Here is a 21,621-nt window from a genome sequence, read left to right on the forward strand (position 1 = left end):
TTCGTGTCGGCATATTGACGCCAAGGATTTCTTATTTAAAGCAATGGAGGACCCAGCATATTGGAAAATTATGCTAAAGGGGTACCCTGTGTGTCAAAAGGTGACGCCAAGGGGTCCTGACCAAGTGTGAATATGTGACGAGTTGGGAGGGAGACGATATATAGTTTTTTTTTGTTAGTTTTAATTACTGATCGATTCATAAGACCATTATTCCTCGGCTGGGATTGTGTAGAGCCATTTGAAGCTGCAGTGAAACTGGAATTTAGACCTTCAACCTGTTGATCCCCTTTTAAGTCTACTATAAGTAGTAAAATCCTGTAATGTTTTCCTAAAAAAACCTTAATTTCTTTGTGACTGAAAAAGGATAGACATGAACATCTTGGATGACATGGGCTGAGCAAATGATAAGGACATTTTTATTCTGGAAGTGAACTAATCCTTTAAGGCTGGAATACACTACATAACATTTGCCAAGATATTTGGCCCAAATTTCAGACTGGAGTCGTCGACAGAGCCAGTCTGCAGATTTAGGCAGTCATTGATTTGGGCAGAGTTAATTAAAAAAAATAAAATTCTCAGTGCATGATGGGCATATACTTCAGATATAATTCCATTCAATTAGAGGTCATTTAGTGTATGATGCCTAGTTTTTCATCTGTAAACAATTACAAAGTTTAGGATGACTACTGTTTTACAACTGTAAAGTTGTGTAGTGCAGTTCAGCCATAAGATAAATTTCACTGCGCTTACAGTTATGAGATTGATTCCTTGCTTCTCAAAGGATATGTATCATGCTGTCTCAGAAATTAATCAAAATGAGAATATTAGGAGGCAGGATAATATTGCTGCCTAGCATTTGAAATACCTTTCACATCAGGAGTGCACCTATAAGCTCTTAAAATGCTGTCTTGGTAGGTGGCTCGCTACATTTTTGAAAAGAGCTACTCTGTCTTTCCTAATTTTGTAGTTAGTCCCTATAGAGGATTCTTAATAATGGATGTTACTCAACAAGAACACTATGCTAGACCACTGATGTGACTGATATATTCGAATCCTTTGATTTTCCTCATCCTTTCCTGCATGACATTTGGTAATCAGTTCCATCTACCATTTTCCAATCTTTTTGCTTACCAAAGTCATATTTTTTAACCCAACAAAGATTCACCAATTTCTATATTTACAGAGTTAACAACTATCTCCTCTACTACACAAAGACACTCTTTGGATTCAAGAACTAGTAATACAGGTATGAGCAGACAGCAAGGAAGGCACAGCAACACAGAAGTACAGTCTGTGTCCACTACACAAATGAGAAAGCACAGGTCAGAGAAGAAGTCGGCTGTTGCACAATGAAGCAAAGGAAAGATGTGAAAGGAGCAGTGTCTACAGCAGCAGGGCAGCGGGGGAGAGCAAGTTTAGCCGCTGTGGGAGTTCTGTACTGGTCTAGAAGTTTCTATGGAGACTATAGGATGGAAAGGACGAAAAGAAACACTCTCTGTGACTCTACGGCTCAAACACACTGCTATCTGAATGAGAATTTTTTTTTTCTGTTACCTTTTCTCTGTTTGTCGCCCTTGGGTCTGCTGACTGCCTGGCTACAGTCAAACTATGACAGAAAACATGTAGTTTCAAACCAATGAAGGACAAAGACAGGCAAAATAAAAAGCAACAATACACAAAATAATAAGTGATAAATGACAATCCATAACAAAAAGACAAAGTATAGTGGATTGAGTAAAACAATGTGGGTATGCAACATACAACAAGAAGCAGGATAGAACGACAAGGCCTTTTTTAGAGATGAGTGTCTGGGGTGAATTCACTAAACAATTTTAGTTTTTTTTAACTGGCTGTATATATAATTTTAACATTTTAAAGCCAATTCACATGTCTGGTTCGGAGCGATGTGCTAAAACTATATGGGCCATATAATTGTGGGTACATCTCATGTCCGTGAAGTATATTTTTTATGTATTTTCATCAATATAAAGCCTCAATGCTTAATTCTCTAGTACACAATTATATATTTTTTCCAATCACACTACTATATGTTGAAAAAGCCGTATCTTTTGTTCAAAAATGATGTTCATATCACACACAAGCCTGGTATTCAGCTGTCTGATTTTGTCTACTTTGCATTTAAGAAAATTGAAAATTAATTTTATAGTTTTGCCTTCAGGTAGATTGGGTTATCAAGACATTTGGGTGTGTGCTTCAAAAATAAGAAGTGTTTATCGTGATATAACTTGTTTTATTTGTGTCCAAAAAACCACTGTCAACTAAACTAATTCAGTTGTCTGATTTTGTAAAGTTGCTCATTCTACTCTGCATTTAAGAAAATTGAAAATTAATTTCATAGTTTTGCCTTCAGGTAGATTAGGCTATCAAGACATTTGGGTGTGCTTCAAAAATAATAAGTGTTTATTTTGATATAACTTGTTTTATTTGTGTCCAAAAAAACATTGTAAACTAAGTTACTCTTTCTCCTAATACTGGTTAAACTAGCAAACCTGTGTCAACAGTGTTACACAAGTAATATTGCTGAAAACTTTAATTTGCATGAGAACGAACTTTAAAAGACAATTTAACTAAAACTTATGTTTATGAAAATATATTTATAAACATACCATATGCTCAGTAGTTCTAGGATTCCATGTTGAGTATAGGCCCAAAACACTAATAATGTCAACCAAGTTACCCAGTAAAGAAAACATGGTGGACAGTAGCAAACATAGATGGTATTTTATGCACATATTCCTACAGATCACCTTTATTTATACAGCACTTTATACAATATAGATTGTTTCAAAGCAGCTATGTAAGGTCATGTTTGGGAAAACTTTTCTCTTCACCCCTAATTATAGAATGACCCATATAGTCCAGATACCATAAAGTATGCCAGATTGCAGTAGTCTACCGCATTGTCCGCAAAACCTTTTAAATTAGCATCATTTTATACCTGATTTGCATAATTCCTTTATTGAATGAGCAGAAACAGTGTGCAAATAATGCAATCTTAGTAAATTCTCCCCTCTACATTTATACGTTATAGGACAAAAGAGATATTAGTGAGCTTTGGGGTCTCCAACCCAGAATAACAGGCCAGAGTTATGGGATAATGTCCATATTAGGCTGTTTCAGTGGAATATGTATCTTAACTTCTATACAGTATTAAATATAATGGGATAACCACAATAAATGTTGATATATACGGTCACCTTCATTGCATACATGATCTCTGAGTTCCCTCCATTATAAAGTCATACATTATGTATAAAGGATAATGCGCTAAAAGCCTTATCTAGTCTCTCTGCCATGACAGCCATTGCTGAGTTATGCCGCATTATGTCAGATCTGCTAATAGTCTGTAATCTATTCTACTCGGCTCAATGTTAGAAAAAACACAAAAGGGCAAAACAGACACAAAACTGTCACAAAAATGAATATTATCCCTTCTATGCCATGATCCAGATATGAGCTGCGCTACAATACAGCGGGAACAGAGTCCTTCATGGCTAAATCTGCAGACATGACATATCTCACTAATTACGTCTTAATTGGCACAGACTGCAAATTAGCATTTTGCCGTGTGTGTATGAGTGTGTAAGAGTCCCATCCCAGCTTTAAGCTCCTTCATTAAGCTGTTTGATGGTGCATCTGCTTCAAGTTCGGTCAACACAATGCTTTGTAAAGAAAATATAATTTCGGGCCTAATTTTGTGTGGACAAAAGGAAAATACAAGATGGCAAAAATTTGTTATTCAGTTAATGCAGTGGAGGTTCCCAGATGAAGCTTCAATAAATGAGGAAACTATTACAAGAGAAAACCGAGGAGGGTGTAGAAATACGCTAACTACTCGTCCTCACTGTAGCAAACACCTGAACTTCACAGTTGGGCTCAGATAATTTGACTAAACTGCAGGGAAACAGTTTCAACAAGGCTTAACCAAACACACTAAGAATAGGTAAACACTCAAAGATGCGCACTAATGCGTACTTGCAATCACACAGACTGTATGAGTACTAATAATTGTTCAGAGCGTAACCTTTAAAGCACGACAATTACAGTATTAGATTCATGAGTCCACTCTACTACTGATACTATATATTATCAGTGCTATAGGGTTTTGAAAGTTTTAATGAGTCATTTTTCTAGGAAGCAGTTTGAATAGTACTAGTTGATAGGGGTCACAGAATGTAATCATGCTTTGGATGAAACTTTCTAATTGCAGATGAAGGCCTTCAGCACCTAGACGTAATTTAAGTAGATGACTCGACCTAAGTAGGATATATATTTTAGCAGCAACCATATTTTTTAATAAAAAAGCCAGCAATGTTGTCCAGATTACAAATGAGTTAGCCATAATGTATTTTACCAGAAGACTTATATTCTAGTCTCTGCTCTGTAAAATTTCCTTTTAAAAAGCTGTGGTTGTAATTCTTTTCGTTGAGTATATAAAATGTAACACAAAACACCCTAATGTAGTAAATCGTATGTATGTATGTAATCGACCTCAAAAATGGCTTTTCATCTTAAAGATGTATGTAGTAGCAACTTTACATGGCCGCTCAATCTAATGTTAACCTAGAAAAATGTGCGCTATTGAAGTTTCTGTGCGGAGTGTAGAAGCTGAATATTCAGGCGCTCACTGCATGACAGATGAAGGTGCCGGTGTGGTCATTTGCTCTTAAAATACTGTCATTTTTGGTCATACAGATAAAATTAATACATCTTTCGAATTGAAGACATTGTTTATTTGTGTGGACTCAGAATAACAACGAAACGTTGTGCTTTTGTAAAATAATTAATGCAAACAGGACATGCTTTTTCTCATCTTGGTCTCTGTAAACTTGAGCGCATCACTTTGAAACTCTGTGTATACTTGCCTTACAGACATGAAAAATATATCGATAGAACGTGAAATGTCTACTTGTGAACATGAACCAATGAACCAACTCAAATAGAAAATAGATATTACTAGATTATGTAATCCGTATGAAACATGCATTCGGTAATGACGAGTCAGTATAGCCGTTTTCATTTAATCTCTTAAGCCAAAGCAAAAGCACTAGTTTATCAATAAATTATTAAAACGTTAATGGAGTCTACTTGCTGTTTTTCCCTGACACATAATTATTATATCTGCTGGTGCGCTGTGGCAAGCTTTTTTTGCGTGCGCTTGAGCTTATTAGGCAATGTAGGCAGTTAAAGGCTCATTATTATGATTTATATGGTTTATCAATAAGCATGTGATCAATAAGCGACTAATGCTTAAAATGAACGACTACTAGTCGACCAGAAAAATCTTTAGTCGAGGGCAGCCCTTGAAATGACATGCATTTCCTTGTTAACTATTATATACATTGACCCTTCGCAAAGACAAGCCCCCTTTCGTTACTGTCGCTATGTCCGACACACCATGGCACTCTCACACCACCCATCATGTTTTCACGCAGTAAAAAATACATGAAATTAAGTCATAGCTTTTACATTTTTTTTTTTTTTTTAAAGAAATTCAAACAATAAATACCATTTTGTGGCTCTTTAATGTGTCATGACAGATTGCTGTCTCAAAACGCTATCTCACAACCAATTTGTATGTATTTTACGAGGTGGCTAATTCATACGACCTCACTCGTACTACCTTTGTCTAGACCCCAGTGACGGGTAGGTTTAGGGGCGGGGTTAGGGTTTGGTCATCGTACAAATTCATATGAAGTGGGGAACTTGTAAAATACGTACGATTTAGCAAAAATTGCACAAATTTGTATGAATGTATTGAGTATGAGTTCCCCAATTCATATGATTTTGTACGATGACCTACCCCTAAACCTACCCATCACTGGGGTCTAGACAAAGGTCATATGAGTGAATACGTAAAATACGTACAATTTAGCAAAATAGCACACATTCGTACAAATTTGTGCAATTTTTGCTAAATTGTACGTGTTTTACGAGTTCCCCAATTCATATGAATTCGTATGATGACCTACCCCTAAACCTACCCATCACTGGGGTCTAGACAAAGGTCATACGAGTGAGGTCGTACAAATTTGTATAAATTACATGCCATGGTGCTCTCACGCCACCAATAATGTTCTCATGCAGTGAAAAATACATTAAACTAAGTCACAGCTTTAAAATGTTATTTTTTAAAGAAATTCATACAATAAATACCATTTTTTGGCTCTTTAATGTGTTGTGATAGATTACTCTAGCACCCAACGCTATCACGACACATTAAAGATAGGGGTAGGTTTAGGGGTAGGTCATTTGTACGAATTCATATGAATTGAGGAACTCGTAAAATCACATGAATGCGTACAACTTCACTTGCCACCTCATAAAATATGTGCGAATTTCCATGAGATCAGGTTGTTGCACTTCAGTTTAAGTGGCATGTGAACCGATCATCTCTTCCTGTTTACTAGTTTTAGCGTGAAATAAAACATGAATGAACATCATATGTTTTCTTGTTGCAACCAAGGAAAAATGTCAATACGCCATTTTTCAAGTCCACCAGCATTAACCTACTCTCCGGTCTGGTTTGTTTGTCAAACAAAAATGGCAGATGTGATGTTATGATTGGTCAGATTGCCTGTCAATCAAACTCTCTATGAAGGGACAATTAGACTGTAATTTATATGGCAATTAATTTTTTTTACCCTTATTCTCCTGGTTTTTAAGAAAGTTCATGATTATTTAACCAAATGTTGTTGTGCTTCATTAAAAAAAAATGCTAGAAGTGTAACAACTACATGATTTAAAGCACAAGTCATATCCATAGCATACATTGTGTGGGTTACATGCCTAAGTTTAATACTTTAGGTTAAGGGATTGTTCAAATCTTACATTATTGCTAACTCCGTGCATGTATTTATGATGTTTACTCTTTCATAAAACAGTCAGTGGGTGTAAGAGCAGAAGTTTTCAACTAATACATATTTCAAGAGCCAGACTGTTGCCTTCCTCTGCTCTCAAGTTCCCCGCTGTGTTCATTTGTAGGATCCCCATTAGCATGAATAGATTGAACACAGGGTACCAGTCCTTCATCCATTTGGGACCATATGGGGTGCCTCCGCTACAGCTATCAGCCCAGCCAGCATCTTCACTTAGAGGTTAACTGCCTTTCAAACTGCATCAAGCTCCATTCTCACTAACACAAGCAATTTAAGGGACTGCAAGTGACTAAGGCGCCTCCACTGTCCCCATAGAAAAAAAGAACAAGATAAAGCGAACCCGCGGTACAAACGAGAGATTGAAGTCATCGTATGTAGGAGGGAAATAGAGAGAGAAAGACGATTAGAAGAAATGGACAGTGTCTGGAAGGGGCCATTTGGATGTGTTAGAGACCCCACTAAGCTCACTTTCCTCACCAGCTGTTAGAATGATCCAATGGGATAAAAGGAAAGTCTAGAGTAAGACAGAAAGGGGAAAAATGGCTTAGATTTTTCCCAAATGCACACTCATCTCTTTAACGGCCCACACACACACAGGTTTCTGACCAAATGCACTTCTGTTATCATCAGTATCACCATGTTGCTGGAAGAGTATGTGCTTACTTACCGTATACCAATCGGGTTATTCTTACTTTAATGCAGATTTTATGCCACAATTTTATCTGTTTATGATCTTTTAAATACATTTTTATAAGTTTTTGTGGTTTATAAGAATTTATATGTACAGCTTGGTTTTAAATAAAACTTAAAGGGTTTAAACAGCACTAGCACAAGCACGATGACAGCGCAAGGCTGTGTGATTTACAACAGTACATCACAACATCGCAGGGAATACTCCACGCTGAGTTAACACGACCTAACGTGAAAAAAACACCCAACATTTAGTCCTCTACACCTTTTAGACTCTACAAAGTCAGGGTTTACACTGCACCAATGAGAGCCTTTATTAATCAGGGCTGGGAATACTGGGTCTGGTTGACATGCTTACGTTGGCTCTCTTTGTAAACGAAGCTCATTCTCCGTGTTAAAGGCTCAGATTGTCTTGGTGGAGGTGGAGGAGGAACCTGCGAAGTCGGCCGGATTGTTAGAGGGGTTTAAAGACCACTGGCATGGCACTTTTTAGCACAGATGTTATAGTTTTTGCTACATTATCTCATGACGAAAACGTACCTGTGGGAACTTTTTCACAAGGTGCGAAATACATACCAATAAGTACATATCACTGCAGGTTCCAACAGAAATAAACACTAGAGGAAGTAAAACAGCGAGCACTTGTAATTGTTTTCATACAGTTATGATTACAGCTCTGTATGTTTTGCTTTCCGGATATAACAAGCTTGCTCGGTAGCTCAGCCGGCACGGAACTGGACTTAGGATGTGGAATCCTTGGGTACGAATCCTGCAAAAACATGACTCATGATAAAATAGATGAAAGATGAGAGATCAAAAAACAAGATGAAACGGCATGCTTGCGAATGTGTTTTTACGTCACATTCGCATTTGTTCATACTAGCGGGCAGGTTTAGGTGTTGTACAGATGGTACGTTATTTTAAAACGTCACGGAGCAAAGTTTTAGCACCACTCAATGGACATTTCAAGCCAGAACTGTGGTGACATACACAACCATCGTCACATAAAATGTACCATTCGTACATTCATCTGTTCTGCGACAATAAAACAAACACTGTTTTAGCAACACTCTAAAACTGCAGTGATATGTACTTATTGGTACATTATGCGTCTCGCGAAAAAGTTCCCACAGATACGTTTTTATCATGAGATCAGATGTTTTTGAGGTAGATGTGGTTTTGTGAGGTAGACTGGGCTTTAGGGAAAGTTATGTAATGTTGAATGGGTATAAATCCAGCAGGATTCAAACAAACGGTGAAGGTTATCGCAAAGTGCACTTATGGTTTTTAGATTACATTTATCTTCATGAATTTGAAAACCACTTCTTTATAAGCACATTATACCAAATAAATTATCACATTCTGTGGAAAACCACTCACACCAGTCCTGACCTAAAGAAGAATTCCAAATAACTGACGATCGTCTTACGACCGGGACACACTGGGCGATTTTCAAATCTTTACCGAATTTAAAACCATGAGAGACCACAGACATGAAGACAGTTTCAACTGATTTTTAGCCTTATAATTCTCTGAATGCACACACTAGATGATTCGACCAGACCGTGAGACCACACACTTGTTGATTGAAGAACATTTTCACAGTGACGCGAGATCTCACGGAGACTTGTGAGATTAAATCATAACTAGAGAAGGAAAACGCATTGAGGACAATCAACATTGTCAGCTGGCTCTCTTGGCTCACATTCTTTTGTACAGTGATATTGAGTTTGGGGACATTCTGTCTTGATCGGAAGCAGTTAAGCCTGGTTCAGACTACATGATTTTAGCCTGATTTTGGCACGATCTGCTTGTTGTAGGGCGTCGTGGGAATTCATATATGACAATGGGCGTCGGGAGTATGTGATGCTTCACAACGTCAACACAGAAAGACTAGCATGGTTTTTTTGTCGTCCGTGTTTTACAATGGAGGAAATGTTTGTGGAGCTATGGCAACAATACTCCTGCATTTATGATGAGGGACTACCGTGACAGAGTAAAAAAAAAAAAAAAAAACTATTTTATCTCAGTTCTCTTTGACAGTCCATACTGTCCTCTTCATGCAGTCCAGATTTGTGTCCATTGTCAGGTTTTCTTTCTTTTTTGGGCTTTTCTGATGACAAGACAGAGCTAAACATACTGTTTGCTAGTCATTGTTTGTTTACGCTTATAGCGCCTTCTGTCTAGTCCCGCTGTATCAGTTATGACAGCATGCGATGAATGGTCGGGTAGTCCGGCATGTTTCGTTTACGACGCAACAAGATTTTAAGAGTCAAAATCACATAGTCTGACACAGTGACTGTCGTAACCAACAAAAAAAATCATGTAGTCTGAATAGGGCTTTAAATAATGGTAATATCACCACATAATAGAGGATTTTTTGGACAAAAAATCGTTTGCAACAAGCCTCAAATCAGGCCATGGCCCACGGGGGTGCAAATCGGCCTTAAAATCTTCAAGTGTGTGGCCAGCCTTAGGCACTGGGCTATTATAATAATATGCAATTTCATTTTTTTTCACTCTCCTGAACACCATTATTGCTGTAATTATAGCATTGTCAGCATAATCAAACCTGTGGAATCAAATCAAAAGAATTATATGCTGCAGTTGCTTTCCCGTTGGGAATTGAAAGGCGACACTCATCAATACTGAAGAATTCTGTAGTGTCAAAACATTTGAAAAGAGTTTGAACCTCTGATATGACAACATGAACCTCTAATGCTTGTCTGAAGATATCCAGTAGTGGTGTCCAGACTTTTTTTTCAGCTGGGGTGGCCGAGGTAAGGTGCAGACTCATTGTTGATAAGCCCACTACTTCCTCACTGATAACTTTTTTGGGAATTTTGGGTTGACCAATCAAATCACTCCAGTGGCCAGGGTCACCCCAGGACACGGTCCTGGTGAAACGTAATGCAGCACAAGGATCTAATGGCCTGAAATAGGCTGTAACTGAGGCTGCGGACAGCATGATCCAAATGAAAAGTGAGTGAGCATGTGGCAAATGCCACCAAAGTATACACTTGTCGCAAATTGCGAGCAGGTAATTTCCCGCAGGGCATTTGTTTTTAAATCTTAATGACAAAAGCCTGTGGACACTGGCGTGTGGATGTTTGCAATGCTCCTTCCGCTAATAGAACATTAAAGATTCAGCAGTCTAGCTAATGCAAAGATGAACAGTCAGCTCTTTGTAGGGGAAGCAGATAGGAGACGGCGCTGTAGCAGGCGTAGCAGGTGTACTTTGAGAAGCTTAATGGCAGAAGACTGAATATGATCCAACTATTAATACTGTATAATTAGCGTACAAAACACAAGGCTTGAAGAAATGGAAAGCAGTGCATGTTCTGATAAAGATGAGTTTCCCAAATACCAAGTGCATTTCAAACGTATTATTATTATTAATTTATTTAAATCCTAGTACAAGAAAACACAGTTCAGTGTTCACTTGTGTGAAAGATAAGACACATCTAAAAGTGTATTTGTCCATACATTAAATGTCAGAACATGAGAATAAATAAATGATGATAGAATTTCATTTTTTATTTACCAGCTGAATTATATTTAATATCAAAATGTTTATGAATTTTATTCCATGTAATTTTAAAGCATGTTAAAAGGACGTTAATACACCTTTAAAACTAAAGGTTTTCTCCAGTAACAAATTATTTATGTAACTATCATTAGTAATTCAAGTATGTGTAAACAATTTATTATCGCTTTAAAACTCTTGCAGTGGTGCACGTGTGAGCATGTTTATTAGCGACTTTGTAACGCAATTACGCAGGGTTTTTAGAAAACACAGAGCGAGATTATTTCACTTAAAGGGATAGTTCACCCAAAAATGAAAATTTTGTCATTAATTACTCACCCTCACGTCGTTCCAAACCCGTAAGACCTTCGTTCATACAAAACAATACAATACAAAAAAAGTCATTATTTTTGTTTTCTTTGTCTTCTGTTTGATCCACTGATGTCATTTTTAATGTTTTTTTTTTTTTTTTTTTTATTATGTCCTTATTACCTTTCTGAACCTTGAATGTGATATTTGCGTTGTTGTCTATGCAAGATCAGAAAGCTCTCGGATTTCATCAAAAATATCTTAGTTTCTGTTATGAAGATGAACAAAGGTCTTACGGGTTTGGAACAACATGACGGTGAGTAATTCATGACAGAATTTTCATTTTTGGTTGAACTAACCCTTGAAAGTGGAGCTTAGGGTGGTGTAGGGTCAGTGTGGGGTCGCAGGTTAGAGGGGTCTTACCTTGAAGGAGGACATGGCAGGGTCCCTGTTATACCTGTCTATGGTGTGGAACTTGGTGGAGTGGTTGAGTTCATGGTAGAGCTCTGAGTGTCTTTTGCGAGTGTGCATCACTTTCTGTAAGGAAGGGGAAAAAACAAACAAACAAAAAAAACAAAAAGAAACAAAAGCGAAAATAAGAAAGGGCTGGCCAGGGAAGAGCTGGGTCAACGGCTATCGGTGTTAAACCGCAAAACTAGGGTGACTATGAACACTCATCCTCTCAAAGGGTGGTGTTCTAGATATTAAACAATGGAGCTGAAGCTCTCTGGTTAGTGTCATTTCCTACTGACAGACACTTTCACCAATTTCCAGACTTAATTGGAGGTGGCTGGAAGCTGGCTGGGCTGTTTTGTAGTCACAGCTGGTGTTCACACACAGCTGACATGGAGCTCTAATCGGTGAATGTAAGCATCCATGTACTAGGATTGATTTCAGGTTTGTTTATTTAGCTTTCTATAAATGGTTATATAGCAATTCTCATTTACATTAGGACTACCAAAGTTAAAGGAGAAGTCCACTTCCAGAACAAAGATTTACAGATAATGTACTCAGCCCAAGATGTTCATGTTTTTTTTTAGTCAGTCGTAAAGAAATTATGTTTTTGAGGAAAACATTTCAGCGTTTTTCTCCATATAGTGGACTTCTATGGTGCCTCAAATTTGAACTTCCAAAACGCAGTTTAAATGCAGCTTCAAACGATCCCAAATGCGGTTGTAAACGATCCCAGCCGAGGAAGAAAAGTCTTATCTAGCGAAACGATTGTTTTTATAAAAATAATACAATTCATATACTTTTTAATGTCAAACGCTCTTCTTGTCTTACTCTGCCTGGACTCTGTTTTTTTCCGGTTCATAACAGGTAGGGTATATCGAAAAACTCCCATCTCATGTTCTCCCTCAACTTCAAAATCGTCCTATATCGCTGTTTTATCGTTTTTGTTAAGGGTGTTTGATCTTCTTTGCATGTTCACTTTGCAAAGACTGGGTCGGTACTTCTGCAGCCATGTAGGATGATTTTGAAATGATTTTTGAAGTTGAGGGAGAAAAAAACAATTGGAGTTTTTCAACATACCCTAACTGTCTTGCGCAGTTCAACGAGAGCAAGACAATATGAGCGTTCAAGATTAAAAAAAAAATTGAATTGTATTTTTTTAATGAAAATAACGTATCGTTTTGCTAGACCCTTCTTCCTCAGCTGAGATCATTTACAACTGCATCTGGGATCGTTTGAAGCTGCATTTAAACTGCATTTTGGAAGTTCAAACTCAGGACACCATAGCAGTCCATTATATGGAGAAAAATGCTTAAATGTTTTCCTCAAAAACAATTTCTTTATGACTGAAGAAAGACATGAACATCTTGGTTGACAAAGGGGTGAGTACTTCTCCTTTAAATATATATATATATATTTTATAGAAAGTATACATTATATGGCTTTTAGTTTAGTATATTCACCCGTTTAACTTCATTTTGCTCAGTGCAAATTCTAAAAATTAAACAAAATACGAGTGCCAGCACACATAAATGCATAAAACCCCAGCCTGACCAGCAAACAAGTGCTACAAATGCAAAACCAGCAGGATGGGAGATTGACTGTTTTTTTCTCTCACCAGAGCAATACAATTTTAGTTTAATATAATTTAGTTTTTGTTTTCAAGAGGTATTTAATGCATTAGAACTAAATGAACTACACATTATGTATTTACAGGTATATTTCAGCTAATTAACAGTTTGAAATGAATCCAGTAACAGCAAAAACGATTATCTCAATCATGAAAAAACTGTTTTAGTTTACTGTCAACCCTAATTTGTTTATTGGGACACGGGGGAGAAGATCTCATGCAGCACTGACTAGGATGGAAGAGGTTATGAAGCTCTAAAAGCATCTGAATGCGTTAGTAACAAGACATACCTCTGTTTAAGAAGAAGCCTCCATACTGGAGAGCAAATATCCAGTCATAACTTCACTTAAGCTTTCAAACATAATTGAAGAACTGCTGGTTTAAAAGCACACAAGCGTGTTCTGGAGAAAATGGATTGGGATGTTTTCGACTGGAGATTTGCTGGTTCCTGCCAGTTGATCATTCCATGGAGGTGCCCTCCAGGCTGCCTCAGTCATACACGTGCAGTCTCTACTCGTCGCATTATGCCGTCTATCTCTTTCACACACAATAATGCCACTCACTCGACACTTACAGAGCTCTACGCTGGTTCAGTGTTTCTGCAGCCTTGATCCTTCTGTATTCAGAGACATATTCTGCTTGTATATGGTGTTTTATACAGCACACTTTGTGATGGCATATCAAAAAAGTCAAAAGAAATAGGGTGACCAGATTTCTGAAATGCTAAACATGGTAGGCTAAATGCAGAACAGTTTCTGAATTCACTGAACATAGCTATCCACCTTTTTCCATTGTAAACCCTCTGATAAGCACCGCAGTGATGGATTCTAACTTCCGTTTGGGTGTCCTCCTTCTGGTCTCTACAGAAATCCACGTTAAAATGGGGTAAAATGATTGTTGAATTAAAGTAAAGGGAACCTATTTTTTATAATAAAAATGTGCGCAGGGTTAAGCTTTGCTGTTGTTGGCTGCCACAGTTTAAGGAATTCCTGTAAACTACTTATTTTGCGTACCATGTCAGACACTGTATGCCTTGCATAAATGTCTATGACATCTTGCACGGCCTAAGTTACAATACTGTATGTGAAATAATAAAATTGATTAAACTGTTAAAATGATGGGCGCTCTTATTAATTTGTGGACGAAATCCCCGAACTTCACCCCGAATGGGAGCTGTATGTAGAATATGTGTGCTCATCTGTTTTCAATGTAGCTAACCGCGGGTCGCTTCATGTCATCTTCCCACTCATTAAACTATGACAGGTGAGTTACTGCAAAAAGACGGTCATTGCGACACTGTAAGGTAACTATGGAACTATGGCGCCATGTACTTTTTAAAACCATCTACATGCTGTAGGTTAAAACGTTATATAATCGGCTCAGAAAACACATTAAGTTGACTAGAAACACCAGAGACTGGAAATGTAATGCATCGTTTCGGTCAGGCGAGATCTCCACGTTCAGGAAAGAGGTGAATTGCTATGCAGTACTTAAACTGTATTTGAACAGCAGGAAAGCTGTACATTACAATCAACTTCACATCTATGAACTGCCAAGACTATTTAAAGTAACTTTAAATCTACTGTCAAACTAATTCCCATGAAACATAATGTAAATTTTAAATAATAAATAATTAAATAATGATAAAAAATAAATAAATAAATTTGACAAAATAAGACATACGAGAAATCCTAACAATTTCATGTTATTTTTCCTTTAGTACTGTTCTTAATATGCTATTTCATATAACATCCTGCTGGGACAAAGAAAAACAATGTCTAAAACCCACCTAAGCTGGTTGGCTGGTTTTAGCTGGTCAGCAGGCTGGTATTAGAGGGGTTGTGGCCACTTCCTTTGTTGGTCAGGCTGGGAGACTAGCTTAAACCAGCTAAGACCAGCCAACCAGCTTAGGCTGGTTTTAGCTTTTTTTTCATTAGGAAGATGTTAACATATAGTTTATAAAGTCATTTGTAAACAATATTTACAAATGATCATCCTGTTCAAAAGTTTACACCCCCAACTCTTAATGTATTTCATTGCCTTCTTGAGCATCAGTGATTTTTTTTTTACCTTTTGTAATACAGTAGTTGTGTATTATGTTGCATTCACGCCGTGTCATAATTACCGTAATTCCGAGAAGACAACATGTGACATTTTACTCATAGCTTTCCATGTTCTCGAACTCAGACTTAGCGCCTAAGTAGTGACAAAAAGAGCCTGTCGGCAATCAGGTGGTACAGCTGTCACTGGTCCAAGTCGTAACTCTCAGTTTACACGTTGTAATTGCGAGATCAGGAGCATGTGAGGGCTTTGCCGTTGCTAGTTTTGCCATAGAAAGACATAATTCAGCTCAAGAAGAATGTCACGTGTTGTCATCTCAGAAATACGACATGGCGTGAAGGCAGCTCAATTGTCCTCACTGTGAAAAGACAGATCTCAGTATCATATATTTACTGCTGGAAAAAGCTTAATATGCAAAAAGTCCCCAAAACACCAAAGAATGTGCAGAACTTAGAGGATTTTTCTACAGAGCAGTGGATGGTTTAACTCGGTCTCAAATTCAATTCCTGAAGGGCCACAGCTCTGCATAGTTTAGCTCTAACTCATGCCTGCTTGGAAGTTTCTAATAATCCTGAAGACCTTGATAAGCTGGATCAGGTGTGTATGATTAGAGTTGGAGCTAAACTGTGCAGAGATGTGGCCCTCCAGGAATTGAGTTTGAGACCACTGTCTTAACTGTTTAGGACAGGGGTGTCCAATTCTGCTCCTGGAGGGCCACTGTCCTGCAGAGTTTAGCTCCAACCCTAATTAAGGTCTTACTAGACATACTAGAAACTTCCGGGCAGGTGGAGGCAAGTTTAAACTAAATACTGTGGAACACCGGCCCTCCAGAACAGAGTTTGGACAGTCCTGGTTTAGGACAAACCAGGGACTCAACGGTTGATCATCTAGGTAACAACTCAGTTGCAAAGGGTATGTAAATGTTTAAAAGTCTTTTGTATAAATAGACAATATCATCACAGTTATGATGTAAAACAGCTCATTCAGGACAGTATTAAATAACGTACCATTTTTATAATCCATAAAATTATTATCATCTATCAAATTCTGCCTGGGGGTGTACACTAATGAACAGAACTGTATGCACGCACACACATACACACACTCAATTAAGTTCATGTATAATTGATTTCAAACATTACACATGTACATTTTATTACATATATTTAAAAGAGTGATATGTGGTCACCCTTATTTTAAAATGCCAAAAGGAAAGCCTAAGGAAACAAGGCATGTGAAACACTGAGCAGTTCTGCCATGGATAGGACTGTTGCTAATACTAAATGCATGATGGGGGAAACAAGCACCGGAGCGGCAACTATCATTGGCTCCTGTTATGAGTCCATTGAAAAAAATCTCTAGATAATGTTGGACAGAAGCACAAACACCAGTCTAAGGACAGATGGGGACGGGGTCTTACCTCAAAGTCCAGCTCAGAGTACCGTACTCTTTTCCTCTGGGGGAAGGGGGAGGGGGAGAGAAGACACCATCAATCACAACTGCACATCTTTCAGCACCTGAGTAAACTGGCGACCATGATGCATTTGTCTCATGCAGGTGCAGTGAGCATATAATACCCCTCTGACTGAAATATGCTTTTCCAGTGGGTGTTTTTATGTTTGGATTGAAACCGAACTTCACCACAAACACAAGAAAGGTGTATTTGCCTTCAACAACTAGTGGGCGTACGGTGGGCGTCTTAAAGCATAACAGAAGTGGATAACAATGTCCATGTAAAAAATAAATAAATACTGCCATCTTTATGAGGGTCACTGAAAATGTAAAACAGGTCAGATTGGACCATTGATTAGATAGGATTTTCCTTCATAAAACAGCATAAGTGATGATGTGAGCCTTTGATTAAAAAAAGTAAATCTGTCTGCATATAATGTAAACAGCAGAAGCTCTGGTATGTTTAGAAAATGGCATAATATTTTATAAATGTCTCAGTATGTAAACATCTCTAATCTTCTGTAAACACCAAAACCACTTTCTCAGTAGGAACTTGCTTAGTTTCAACAAAATTTGTTTGTACCTCTGCACAGTGCACTTTGCATAGTAATGTGCAGGGTCTAAAATTAACTTAATGCCCCACTCGCAGAGTCAGTTGAGAAGACCAACCGGCAATAAATGTGTCTTATAGGCCCACAAAACTGTATTTTTATTACTTTTTATTAAAGAACAACTTCAACCAGCTTTGTATTGTTATAATATTGGTAGTATATAGAAATAAATAATGTGTACTCTTTCTCCAGCACCTAGTTTCTTTGTAAACTGTAACAAAACAAACCTAACTGAAAATTGCCAAACTTATCCTTCACAAGCATTTATTTGTTGTTGGAAAATGGGATTACTTGGCTACCAATTCCGAGCACATTAATGACCTTACAATGTAGATCATTATGTCACTCATAGCAACACATACAGGATGAGCCAATCAGGGTCTCTCAGTGACATAACAACTGTCACAAAAATGTGAAGACCTATTACGGTAAGGACATTTTCCCTCATATTTTCAATTTTATTGGCTAATATGAATAATAGGACACACATAATGTTGCCACATGGAGTTCTGTAGACAAAAAATATAAACTTTTGATCTATTATTATAACTATATAATACAGCTGAAGTCAAAAGTTTACACACACCTTGCAGAATCTGCAAATGTTAATGATTTTAACTAGATAAGAAGGATCATGCAAAATGCATGCTATTTTTTATTTAGTACTTAACTTAATAAGTTGTATCACATAAAAGACATTTACATATAGTCCACAAGAGAAAATAACAATTGAATTTATAAAAATGACCCCATTCAAAAGTTTACATACACTTAATTCTTAGTACTCTGTTATCTGAATGATGATTTTTTTTTTTTTTTTTTTTGCTTAGTAATAGTTGTTCTTGAGTTGTTCAAATTCTATGGTTTTTCAGCATTTTTGTGTATTTGAACTCTTTCCAACAATGACTATGATTTTGAGATTCATCTTTTTAGATTGAGGACAACTGAGGGACTCATATGCAACTATTATAGAAGGTTTAAACGCTCACTGCTGCTCCAGAAGGAAACACGATGCATTAAGAGCCAGGGGTGAAAACTTTTTGAACTGGAAGATATTTTGTCACATATTTTGTCTTCTGGGAAACATGTGTCTTCTGTAGTTTCTAAAGCGCAAATGAAAGAAAAAAAAAAAGAAAAAAAAAAGGATATTTAGGCAAAATAAGAAAAATGTACACATCATCATTTTGTTCAAAAGTTTTCACCCCCCGACTATTAATGCATGGTTTTTCCTTCTGGAGCATCAGTAAGCGTTTTAACCTTCTGTAATAATTGCATATGAGTCCCTTAGCTGTCCTCAGTTTGAAAAGATGGATCTCAAAATCATACAGTCATTGTTGGAAAGGATTCAAATACACAAAAATGCTGAAAAACCAAAGAATTTATGGGACCTGAAGGATTTTTCTGAAGAACAGCGGGTAGTTTAACTCTTCAGGCAAACAATGGACTCATGAACAACTATCACTAAACAAAAACAAACAAACAACAACAAAAACAGCTGTGGATCATTCAGGTAACAACACAGTAGTAAGAATCAGGTGTATGTAAACTTTCAAACGGGGTCATTTTTATAAATTTAACTATTATTTTCTCTTGCAGACTATATGTAAATGTCTTATGTGAAACATCTTATTCAGGTCATTACCAAATAAAAAATAACATAAATTTTGTATAATCCCTCCATCTCTTATATTAGTAAAATAATTACATTTTTGCAGATTTTCCAAGGTGTATGTAAACTTTTGACTTCAACTGTATACATGGACTCTAGTACTGTATTTTGCACTGTGGTTAAGTATCAGAATATGCACCTCCGAGGGGTTTTCTACCCTGTAAATCAATCTGAAAAGCAAACAGAATATTTCCATTTAGTGTTGTGATTGAGGCTTAAAATGTCATGCAAAAATGCAAGAGTCTATTAATAAAAAGAGTTTGAGTTCTCCAGAACACACTGACAAATAGAGTTAACCAACAGTGTCTGCACACATTGTATAGCAATTTGTCACAAGCTCAAACTCGCAGAACAGAAACCAGTCAAGACCTAAGCCTATGCTACTGTGCCACTCACAAAGGGAGGATGAGACTAAGTCACGTTGTGTACCTTGTTTAAAGGGTGAGAAGTTAGTTGTTGACAAAGTTACTTCAGGTGTCACTGGGTGAGTTAGGTGAGAGGAAGCCAAAGCACTACAGACCCCACCAGTGTTCAAGACCAATAAAATATCAGCAACTTTAGCGGCCCCAACCTTATTATACCAAGCTTGAGTCAGTGAGTTCTTTAGAAGAAAAGTGAAGTTTAAGAAACTGGCATAATGCAGCCTTTCCAGCTTGATGATTGATATGAAAATAATACACAAAATGATACATATAATCTGCAGCTGCGTGTGAGGTGTACAGGCACTTACGAGTTAGTGTGTGAGACAGAGAAAGATGGAGAATGAATGAGAAACATTTACCATTTTTATAGGTGGTCAACTGTCAAAACAATTAACTTTTTAAAGTCAACATGAAATTAATATTTTGCTTCCATTGTATGATTTATTTCAGAGTGAATAAGGTATTCAAAGATGTCAGGATAAAACATGACTGATGATTTATTTAATAACATCTGAATTATTACTGGTAATGTTTATTGCTAGAAAACAGTAAAAATCACAAATCACTGTTTAATCCTGAAGAATTAAAAAATATATATATTTAGTTTGACCTCCTTAAGCATCTCTATTCATTGATCATTTGCAGGTTGGTTGGTAAGGTGAGCTGAAAAAAGTGTTTATATATATTTTTTATAGTAATAGTAACAGTATTTTTTATATTACATTTTATGTTGACTTTAAGTTTGACAACTGACTTTAGTTAGAAATTCATGCCCCAGCACTGAGAACTATGTGTAGGAGACAGAGAGGGAAGGTTTTGTGTCCGATAATGAAGGAGTGCAGGCTCTCTCAGGCACTTCCTCTGGCTGTTTCACTCTCACCATCTGCTGTTTCTCCTTGTGGGGCTGTAGTGTAATTATAGAGAGAAGAGCAACTGCACACACACGTACACATACACCGATGCAGTCACTAAGTTGTGTAACATCATGTTGACAGGGGACTCTGGGTATAGAAGGCACACCTGAATGCATTCCTGTGACTGACTGATGAGAGAGTTGCTAGATGATCAGTATGTATGGCGTCTCGGGGACTACAAATGATGTAGCATCATCTGGCCCCGAAATGAAGGGAGACATTCTAATAAGATAATTCAGCCTTGGTTTTGTTGTCTTATAACAACACCCTAAAAGTACTCACCACCCTCATGACATTCCAAAACCCAACTAACTTTCTTCTGCTGAACACTAACGAAGATACTTTGGAAATCGAATGGGGTCTAGTGTTGTTTCGGACCCCACTGACTTTCAAAAAAACTCTGCTTTTGTATTTCACAGAAGAAAGTCATAAAGTTGGGAATGACATGTAAATGATGGCATTTTTCATTTTTGAGAGAACTAGGGAGAATCTGTCTGTATGGTTTGTATGTTTGGGTTGGTGTGTTTGCAATCACTGCATTCACTGCTTGGTTTCATCATGGTGATGTTTTTGTGCAGATCTGTCATTTTCCTGCCATAATAATTCTTGTGCTATGTGCTCCCCAGTTTTCTTTTTCCCTGGCAAGAATGATGGGAGATTACAACACTATTGTGCTTCTAGGTTGTACGCCAAAACTACAAGCTGCATGTGGTTTCCAAAATACCCTGGGACATTCAGCAGTGATGGTTCTAGATCAGGGGTAGGCAAGTTCGGTCCTAGAGAGTCACAGTCCTGCAGAGGTCAGCTCCAACGCTGACAAAAAACTTACCTGTTTATAGCCTTAGTAATCCTAAGATGTTGATTAGCTTGTTCAGGTTTGTTTGATTAGGGTTGGAGATAAACTCTGGAGGACTGCAGCTCTCTAGGACCAAACTTGCCTACCTCTTTTCTAGAGTGTGAAAGAATGAACCTCTTCTTAAACCCC

The 21,621-nt window shown here is 37.4% G+C and overlaps 1 protein-coding gene across 12 annotated transcripts in view; it reads right to left on the minus strand.

Moving 5' to 3' along the window:
• Positions 1–21,621, minus strand: part of adgrb2 (adhesion G protein-coupled receptor B2) — a 364,163-nt gene that overhangs the window by 9,942 nt on the left and 332,600 nt on the right. For 6 of the 12 annotated variants that reach the window (XM_051136470.1, XM_051136468.1, XM_051136465.1 and 3 more), the window contains 2 exons: positions 16,989–17,024; positions 11,848–11,961 (listed from right to left, as the gene is read on the minus strand). The exons of 1 other annotated variant lie outside the window; for it this stretch is intronic. In XM_051136470.1, the coding sequence (XP_050992427.1) occupies positions 11,848–11,961; positions 16,989–17,024 (150 nt within the window). Of the gene's footprint in view, positions 1–1,554; positions 1,607–7,947; positions 8,024–11,847; positions 11,962–16,988; positions 17,025–21,621 lie in introns of all 12 variants that reach the window. 5 more of the 12 variants (XM_051136467.1, XM_051136466.1, XR_007829792.1 and 2 more) reach the window with 4 other exon arrangements.

Source organism: Labeo rohita, chromosome 19, assembly GCF_022985175.1.
Source record: "Labeo rohita strain BAU-BD-2019 chromosome 19, IGBB_LRoh.1.0, whole genome shotgun sequence".
In the NCBI taxonomy this organism is placed as follows: domain Eukaryota; kingdom Metazoa; phylum Chordata; class Actinopteri; order Cypriniformes; family Cyprinidae; genus Labeo; species Labeo rohita.